Source organism: Bos taurus, chromosome 4 (genome assembly GCF_002263795.3).
Source record: "Bos taurus isolate L1 Dominette 01449 registration number 42190680 breed Hereford chromosome 4, ARS-UCD2.0, whole genome shotgun sequence".
Classification (NCBI taxonomy): Eukaryota; Metazoa; Chordata; class Mammalia; order Artiodactyla; family Bovidae; genus Bos; species Bos taurus.
The window spans coordinates 61,294,061-61,304,593 of NC_037331.1; the positions used below are offsets into that span (position 1 = coordinate 61,294,061).

The 10,533-nt window shown below is 41.5% G+C and overlaps 1 protein-coding gene across 1 annotated transcript in view; it reads right to left on the minus strand.

Moving 5' to 3' along the window:
• SEPTIN7 (septin 7) overlaps positions 1 to 8,669 on the minus strand; it is a 98,556-nt gene extending 89,887 nt beyond the window's left edge. The window contains 1 exon segment of the mRNA NM_001001168.1: positions 8,584 to 8,669. Within this exon segment, the coding sequence (NP_001001168.1) occupies positions 8,584 to 8,587 (4 nt within the window). The 5' untranslated portion in view covers positions 8,588 to 8,669.
• Between the last annotated feature and the right edge of the window lie 1,864 nt (positions 8,670 to 10,533).

Genomic DNA, 10,533 nt, shown 5'->3' on the forward strand with positions numbered 1-10,533 from the left:
ATATTCTAATACAAAACATGACAGGATTGACTACAGTTCTAAGATTGGGGCTTCCCTGGTGGCTTAGTTAATAAAGATCTGCCTGCAATGCAGGAGACCCAGGTTTGACCCCTGGGTAGGGAAGATCCCCTAGAGAAGGAAATGGCAATAATTTCATTCTTTCATGCCAAGTTCTCATGTTTACTCAATTTGCCCTTCTCAGCAATCAGAAAACAGACTACAAGTTGTACTCAGAGCAAATTTGGTTTTGCAAATTACACAATGAGTTCATATTTTGGTTTCCTTAGTTGTTTTCTATTTGCACATTATTTTATACATCCATAAAACAAAAATCATTTCTACTTAAATTTCTTCCCTTTTCACTCAGCTGTCAGAATATATTGTACAGAATATAGCTGGGAATTAACTTCCCAGAATAATTTTCGCTGGCATCCATCTTGGCTGAGCAATGGGAGGGCTACCAGGAAGGACTCGAGTCAGAATGACTGGCCAAAGACAATCTGGAAACTCATTCCATTACCATAAACCCTGAGACTGACAGCCAGGAAGCAGAGCAGTTCTCCTGGGTTCCCTTACCCTACTGCTCTGCACCTGGGCGCCCTTTCCCAGTAAAGTCTCTTGCTTTGTCAGCACGTATGCATTCATTTCCGAGTGTTAGGCATGAGCCCACTCTTCGGCCCTGAAAGGGGTTCCCCTTCCTGCAACAAAAGCACTAGCTGAGGTAAAAATGAAATACAAGCTGTAGGTTCAGAGCTGCCTCTAGGGAACTATCGCATGTGTTTCAAACCTGACACTGCTCTCCATCTTGCTGTCATGCCTGACCTGTTAGTCACCATGTCTGGGCTGCCATGTTGGTTTTTTTTTTTAATTAAAAAAACAAACAAAAACAGAATGTAGCTGGGAATTAAAATGGAAATCTAACCCAATACTTAACAGAGAGCAGAACTTCAATAAAGAAATGAACCAGGAAATAATGACTGAGCAGCTAACAGCAAGCTGAACAGCTACAAACTTCAAGGATAGGAGAAGTTAGGTACATTCCTGAGAGCACAAAAATGTGAAAAACTATGTATAATTTAAAAACAAAAATGACTCTCATATTTCATTATTTAATAGCCCCATATATAAGTCACAGCACAAAACCAAATATTCCTGACAGTGATTTTAACAAGTTCAGTATATTCTTATGAAAGTAGAGAAGCTAACTGGATTATACATAACAAATGTCTCTCTCCAGTAATATTAAAAATATAAATTAAAAACAAGTTTAAGATACTAAACTAACAAATGCCCTAGGAAAATAATTGGGGAAGGCAGAAGAGGCTTAACAATACTCTTTTCATACTATTTATAGTTCTAAAATAATGACACTGAACATCTTGAAATAATAAAATGGCTAGACAATTAGAATATAAATATTAGAAACACCATATACATACTTAAAATAATCTATATATAGATTAATACACCAAAAATATTATTAAATATTAAGATAATAACACCTTGGTTTTGTATATATTTTAAAGAGTTTACAGAGCACTTTTACATATATTACCTCACATAATTCACATCAGAAGTTATCAACCCTGGTTGCTCATCAAAACTACCTAAAATACTAAGAAATGTAAATTTCTGAGCCCCACCTCACACCCAGTGAATTAACAAGCCTCCAAGTACACTAAAAATTGAAAGTGTTTCCAATGCCTAACCAGGGTTGAGAACCACTAACCACTAATATACCACTAATCACAACCATGAAAAAAAGTATGCAATTAAGAAAACAAATCAAACTTCAGTGATTGAAATGTTAATAATTTAGTGGCTTTTTTTCCCCTCTTGGTTAATGTATTTAATCACAAAAGGAACTAAATATATCTATTAAACTTTTAAAAATTAAAAATGGTTTAAAATGTTGATGCTTTAAGGTAGACTAGTTACTGAAAAAAATTTTCCTTGTATAGACCCAAAAACATGTAACAAATGAGGTAGTACCCTAGTCATTGTAATAGAATAACCAGAAAGCACCAAGGTTGCTATGAAGATTCTGCCTCCTCTTGCACAATTACCTCACTCAAAATATTTCTAGTATTTTTGAAAACTGATTGACAATATATACCAAAATCTTCCTCAAAAAAGGAAGAACTCTGATTATAATCTGAATGAACAATCTGAACATATAAGGATAAAAAAATGTCACTCATATAAAGAAACACTAGCAAAGAGTTTGAAACAGCTACCGCTTTGAAAGTACCAGTAAAAATTTTTAATAACTAGACATTTTAGGAAATTATTAACCTCAGTCTGTGTAGCTGTGAGGAACACATAAGTTTCACACAAATCACTTTATTCCAATTTCCTTCAAGTTTGCTCACCAAACTAAAATTACCAAGTCTTATAAAAATATTAAAAAATTTATTCACCTAACTAGAGTATGGCTTTTCTTCAATACAGACATTCAATTACTAAACATAAAAATTCAAAGCACAAATGAATAAATTTACAAAAACCTTAAAATGCTTATTTTCCATCCTAGATGTCTCTCCTAGCATTACTGAGACTCTACTATGCTCATTTAGCTGTCCCACAGGCCTCTCAATTTCATGTTTTAAATTACCTATTTCAAGAAATGATACCTACTCCTCTCTATCCAAGGGACTCTCAAGAGTTTTCTCCAGCATCACAATTTTGAAGCATCAATTCTCTGGTGCACAGCCTTCCTTATGGTCCAACTCTCACATCCACAAGAACTACTAGAAAAACCACAACTTTGACTATACAGACCTTTGTCAGCAAAGTGATATCTCTGCTTTTTAATATGCTGTCCAGGTTTGTCATAGTTTTTCTTCCAAGGAGCAACAGTCTTTTAATTTCATGGCTGCAGTCACCACCCACAATGATTTTGGAGCCCAAGAAAATAAAGTCCGTCACTGTTTCCACTTTCCCCCTATCTATTTGCCATGAAATGATGGGACCAGATGCCATGATCTTAGTTTTTTGAATTACGAATTTTAAGCCAGGTTTTCACTCTCCTTTTTCACTTTCATCAAGAGGCTCTTTTGTTCCTCTTCACTTTCTGCCATTAGAGGGGTATCATCTGCATATCTGAGGTTGTTGATATTTCTCCTGGCAATCTTGATTCCAGCCAGGCATTTTGCAGAATGTACTCTGCATGCAAGTTAAATAAGCAGGGTGACAACATACAGACTTGACATACCCATTTCCCAATTTTGAACTAATCTGTCATTCTATAACTGGTTTTAACTGTTGCTTATTAACCTGCAAATAGGTTTATTGGGAGACAGGTAAGGTGGTCTGCTATTCTAGTATCCACACAAAGAATTCAACATAATCAATGAAGCAAAAGCAGCTTTTTCCTGGAATTCCCTTGTTTTTCTAAGACCCAATGAATGTTGGCAATTTGATCTCTGGTTCCTTTGCCTTTTCGAAACCCAGCTTGTACATCTGGAAGTTCTCCGTTCAGGTACTGCTGAATACTAGCTTGAAGGATTTTGAGAATTACCTTGCTAGCATGTGAAATGAGCACCAGCTACCTAGGTGATTCTGATTTCTAAGTTTGAGAAATACCAAGTGGTAGGAGTTCTAGGAGGAAGAATTATGAACCAGATGTTTAACAAAGAGTTTTTTCCTTCTCCATCTCTATAATCTTTCAAGGGTTCTTCATCACCTAGTATGGTGGTTCTCAAACTGGCTCTCCCAGGTGACATTTGGCAATGTCTGGAGACATTTTTTTTCACTGTCATCACTGGGGAGGATGAACTGCTACTGGTATCTAGTTAGCAGAGGCCAGGGATGCTGGTCAACACTGTACAATGCACAAGACAGCCCACTCCCTCCAAATTAAAAACACCAAACTGCACTCTTGCCCAGTCTGAGAAACCTTGATCTGAGCCCCATCTCAAATGAGGCTATCAAAAGTACTTAGCTGTGACCCCAGAGGTAAACAAAACAATAGAATTAACATATCTTCAGGAAAGTCAATTTTTAATCCCACATTGGTGAGGAAGAAAGAGGGGGGGATTATCTTTATATTGTATATGGGTCTTCCCTGGTGGCTCAGATGGTAACGAGTCCACTTGCAATGCAGGAGACCCAGGTTCAATCTCTGGGCTTGGAAGATCCCCTGGAGAAGGAAAATGGCAACCCACTCCAGTATTCCTGTATGGAGAATCCCATGGACAGAGGAGCCTGGCGGGAAACAGTCCATGGAGTCACAAAAGAGTTGGACACGTCTGAGTGAGTTTCACTTGTATACAAGTCAAACAAATACAGATAAAATCCAAATGTCACAGGAATATCTAAAATAAATGTCACATAAATACCTAAAATACACTTCAGAATAATGTAAGCAAGATTAGGCTTTACTCCCCAACCTCAGGGGATACTTAGGTACTCTCCTCAATCTTCAAAGTACTTCTGAAATTAAAAAACAATTGCTTAAAATAAAATACACGAACTTCAGGACAGGCACGACCTCATCTTTAAACTACTGCCACTAAGATTTTTAGGGCTATTTATTACTGCATCATGGTTTAACCCAGAACTATTCCAAGGATAGTCTATGGAGGGACCAGTCTGATTGTTCAATGGTTTACACCAGAGAAGTACAAATGTAGAACACAGAAATGAAAATTTTTATACCAGAATAACTTTATGTCTACTGGATCTTTAAAAATTGGGGCTTGTATTTTTGCCTTTTTAAATTTCATCTGCATTAGTAAAAATAACTTGCAATAACTTGTACTTTACAATTGTGTCAGTCAATAGTGAATTGGAAATTTTAAAAAATAAAATTAAAAAAACACCCTTCATCAGTTTGAGAAGCAGTAACCTAAACCTATCACTGACTGATACATCTAGTAAGTGGCAAAGCCAGGATTTGACTGCATGTCTGTCTGACACCAAAGTCTTTTTTCTTAGTCCTTATACTATATTTGTTATTATTAATACTTTGAACTCAAATCCCTATCTGTAATCCCTAACTCTGCAGAGTTACATTGCACCAAATATGAATTACAAGGACCTTTTGTGTGTCTCACCTAAGGCCTTCAACACTGAATGCTAACCAAGCTGCATTTTTTGGTCCCTTTACCCAAGCTCATGCTCAAAATCTGGCTCTCCGCATCTTCCATAATGCAAAAGGACAAGACCAAAAACATTTTTTTCTCCTCAAAGTCAAGAGCAGAGACATTTAATGATATAATACTATCTTCTTTTGCGACCCACCCTGCTTTCTATATAACTGTGGGAGATGACCTCCTCTCAAGGAAAAGTAGATCTCAGATCTTTCTAACCACACCAGCTACATAAAGTACACAATAAATGAATCAAAAATAAGACTTAATTTCATTTAGTCTAACATCCTCACATTAAGACCTCTATCATAAAGTTTAAAGATCTTCAACTTCACCAATCCATACTGCACATCCCCCTAAATGTTTTTACAAACTTTTTTGATTACAGTTCTCAATTAAAAAAAAAAAGTTATATCTCAACACAATACACAATACTTACACAACAAAATTTACCACTCCAAATTTTTACAATGTACTGCTATTTTTTATTTCTGTACTACTTTGTAAAGTTTTGGTAGAAATCCACAAAACTGATTTCAACATCCACTGGTCTCAACTCACAGTCTGCAAAACACTGCTGTAGAGACCAAATGTAGGTCTACATTTAACACTGTGCTCTCATCTGGCAAGCCTAACCTATAATCACACTACCTTAAAATTCTACTCCTAAAAAACACATTTTTTCTACATCAGTTTCATTGTGCAATAGATCTTGTCATTTAGAGTCCAAACTCTGTATAGAAAAATAAGTTTTGTCTCAAAATTTAGTAAAATGTATAAATGTTAAATTAAGTTTCTACTTCTAATCAACAACTACAGATAGTTTATTAGCTTAAAATGTGAAACATGCTCTCAGCTGATAATTAGATAATAATACTCTATTGGCAAATACAAGAATAGAGTCTATAGTGAATACATATACCATCAATTTATAACAAGTCTGAAACCAACTTGCTCAACCCACTATTTTCACACCAAGTAGTCTACTCATCTGACCACTCCCCATTATTGAGATCTTGGAAATCTAACTCTTCCTCCTTCCTTATCATTTTTTGTTGCTGTTTAGTCCAACTAATCCATGTCCAACTCTTTTGCAATCCCATGGACTGTAGCCCACCAGGCTCCTCTGTCCATGGGATTTCCCAGGCAAGAATACTGGAGTGGATTGCCATTTCCTTCTGCACGGGATATTCCTGACCCAGGGATCAAACCCTCCTCTTCCCTATCTCAGGAGGATTCTTTACCATGTGAATTGTCAATTTTAACCCTCTGCTGCTGCTGCTCTGCTGCTGCTAAGTCACTTCAGTCATGTCTGACTCTGTGCGACCCCGTAGACGGCAGCCCACCAGGCTCCCCCGTCCCTGGGATTCTCCAGGCAAGAACACTGGAGTGGGTTGCCATTTCCTCTACAACTGCTCTAAGGTCTTTCAGGGGTTCTATTTTGTTTCAGAACAGCTCAAAAGTCCTGACATGTAGTTATTTAAGATTATTTCTGTGGGAAAATATGCAAATCCAAAGAATCAATTATATAACAAAGTTTTGAAACAAGCTATCGGTAACTGATATGTATCTGATACATAAATAACCTTTTCTGTAGTTATGTATCCAATATCTTGAAATCAAAATCAGAAACCAGACACTTTTACTTTACACAATTATAATAAGTTTCTGCAAAGTAAAATCTACTTGCCATAAACACAAAATAAATTTTTCAGTTATGAGCTTCAATTCTGTGAGCCTAAGAGCACGTGATATTTTTAATAACTGTATTGAGAAGACCTGGCTACGTCATGCTGTCCAAACACAGGACACAATGCTACCATACAACCATCTACGGGGCTTCCACATTTATTTCATAGTTCCACTCAACCCTATCTCCTCTAGCCCCACCCACTGAACAGCTGGGTGGGATGAAAGATTGTTTCCTGACCCCATATCCCCCTCCTCCCTGCTCCTTCCCCTGCTGCTGCTGCTGCTGCTAAGTCACTTCAGTCGTGTCCGACTCTGTACGACCCCATAGACGGAAGCCCACCAGGCTCCCCATCCCTTCCCCTGCTATTTGGAGGAATAAGAGATACAAGAAGCATTAACTAGATTCGTAATTGTTTATACACTGCTAAGGCAATATCCTTCAGTCTATAAGGATTTCATAAACTTCATCTCTACCTGTGCACCTAATGCCAAAAAACTTCCCTCCTAAACTTGCTTATAAACAAGTTTTTATAAAGGGTAGGGAATTGACTTTATTCATCACCTTAATAAATATGTAAAATGCTTTAGAATCTAGATTACCTGTTGATTTCGATTACCAAGGGTACTCAGAAAAATATCCTTCCATTTCATCAAAGTAACAACACCAAGAGAAACCATAAAGTTGAACTAGAACAATAAAGTCGCAAGAATAAACTAATTCAGTATCTAAACAAACACCTGGATCTCACAACCCAGATATGAAACAGTGTACTCTCAAAATGTAACTCAGCAAATGGAAATGTGTTAGAAAAACTTCAGTTGCTATTTCCTACTATATACACAGTATGAAATGGGAACTTGGGAGTGGAAAATGTGAATGAAATGGCCTCGTTCTTTTTCCAATACGTGGAGGAGAAAAGGAAATGAAAGGGTTTAAGGGAATAAATGAGAATACTTAAATATTTTCAAAACTTAATTTCCTTACACATCGCCAGTCCGTATCTCCAACTCCCTCCCTTTTCCAAAGACCCTTCCCAGCCCTTCGGTTCCTCCGGAGGGCGCCCTTACAAAACGTCCTCTTTTCCCCTTTCCTTAAAAATTAAGCCCAAACCAGGCTCCTTATCCTCCTTATTCAAGCTTTGCCCGCCATCCACCGGCCTTTGGGGCCGCGCCTGGGGAAAGGAAGCCCCAGAGGCGGGGAGGGGGAGCGAGGAGGCGACACGGTCGCTGGGGCCGCTGCAGCAGCCGCCGCCGCCTGCACCGCAGCCTCAGCCTGGTGCATCCCTCTTCCTCTCTCCCCGCCGCCGCCCTCCCGGGGCCGGCCCACACAGCACCCTCACCCGGACGCGCACACACATTCCCACCCTCCTCGCCAGGCCCACTCCCCCACGAGGGGAGCTCCGCCGCGGGAGCTGCGGCCGCCGACGCGAAGAAGCAGGGCCGCGGAGCCGGAGGCCCGGCAAAGGAGACCCTGCTCGGGGTCCGGCGGCGGAGGCCGTGGCTCACGTCTCTCCACTCCCCGGGCCCGCCCGCCGCGGCACAGGAAATGCCGCCGCCTCGGTTCTCCGCACATTCAATTCAAACTGTCACTGCCGCCGTCTCCCCTCCCCCCGGGTCCGCCGCCACCGCCGCGCCCCGGGCCCGCCGTCGCCCCCCACCTCACCTGCTTTCGCCCCAGCGCCGCGCCTCGCCTCGCCTCAGGGCGTTACCCCCACCACCACCCGATCGGGGGGCCGCAGAACCCCACAACGTCCCGAGCCGCCGACCCGAGTCGCGACGGCCCAAAGCTGAGACTCACCCATGGTGCTGCTGTTGACGCTCCTCTCTTCAGCAGCAGCGGATCTCGCACTGACCGACATCCCCTCCCCCCTCCGCGACCAGCCCGGGTGCAGCGCAGCCCGCCTATTCTCCAAAGCCGCCTACGCCGATTCCGCGGCGTAGCCGCCCGGAGTCGCTGCTCCGCTTACGCAGGCAACAGCGGGCGGACTCCTCCACTGGTTCTCGCCGGACTCCCGCTCCCTCCTCCGCCCCTCCGCCCCCTCAGACGAGGCTTCCGGGCCGAGCGGAGGCTTGCTTCGATCTCGCGAGATTACTTCATTGCTGCCCCGCCGACTTGCTCGTTTTTCGAGCATGACTTCATTGGCGTCAGCGCTCTTTTGCCGCTCGGGTTTAGCCGCCATGTTAACATTGGCGGGAATTGGCACCTCCGGGGTCATGGATAGTCAGGCTTCTGTGCGTGTTTCTTCAACACCGCCGCTAAGGTTAACGCCTTACGTTTGTGGGTGAAAAGCCTGGGGACGCTGAGAGGGAGTGGCCCGTTGGGTGCGAGGGTGTGGTTTTGCCCTACTCAAAGATGGCTGCCGTTTGTGCAGCCCCGCGCGTTTTCACGTCAGGTTTGGGAGCTGGAGGAGCCTCTGGGTTGGTCTCAGCGCTTACTTACGAAATCGGCGTAAGGCAAAGAGGCGCCACTAAAAGAGGCCAGACTGGGAGGCAATGCTCTGGGTAGGGGTCCCCTGTATGACTTGGCTCCAGGTTACTGACCTGGCAGTAATGTGAATGCAAGTGGAAAGACACTTCGAGGCGGATGTCTATACACCCGAATCGGGTATATACGGGTGGGAATCCGACCCCGGTTCCTCAGTTTCCTTCACGTTCGGAATGAAAAGTGAGGTTAGGCCCTGGTTACCTCGACATTGCCCTCGCGCTGTCACTTTCCAGTGGCCTGGCACAGCGAAGAGGTCGGCTGCTGCAGCTTCCACTGCGGACTCTTCACGATCACACTCGTATTGGCTCAGCCTGTTGGGGCCCGGTTTTGTCCTCAAATAAGGGTTAAAGTGTGTGGTCTCCTACTATTAATTAGCAGTGAATGTTGCTCGGTCGTTGGCGCCTTCCCCAGCTATTTTCTAGTGAAAGTAGCCTCCTTTTGCTCAGAACAACACGTGATCTTTTGTACCTTTCATAAAACTTAATCGCTGTCTTCATTGTATAGTTCAGTTCAGTTCAGTCGCTCAGTCGTGTCCGACTCTTTGCGACCCCATGAATCGCTGCACGCCAGGCCTCCCTGTCCATCACCAACTCCCGGAGTTCACCCAGACTCACGTCCATCGAGTCAGTGATGCCATCCAGCCATCTCATAGTTCATGTACACGTTTTTTGTTTCCTGTTAAACTGCATGTTATGGAATTGTATGCCTATGTAATTATCGTGAGCTAACACAAAAATGTTCATAGCATTACTCATATTAGTGCAACAATTTAAATATTCACTTACAGGAGAATGGATAAACAAGTGACATTACTGGACAAACTGAAATAAATATACAGAATGCTAAAAAACGGAAATTAATAAACTAAAGCTACTAGTATTAATTTAGAGTTCATTAATATAATATTGAGGAAAATAACTTACAGAAAGATGTATACGGTGTATCATAAAAATTTAACAATAAGAAACTGTGAAGATCATATAAGGAAATTATAGATACCAAATTCAGAATAGCGATTAGTTCCAGAGAGGAGGAGAAGAGAATGTGATAGGTTTCACTTCATAGAATGTTTTTTCTACCAAAAATAATTTGCAGAAAATGTGGCAAAACCTTAAAGGTGGGCAAAGGATACATGAATGTTAAATTGTAATTATTTTCTGTACTCTTTTCTATAGTTGAAATGTTTCCAAGTAATTTAATAAAAATTTTATCTAAGAAAACAGCTCATTTTGTATCTTGATACTGTTTCTTAAGTCTCCATTT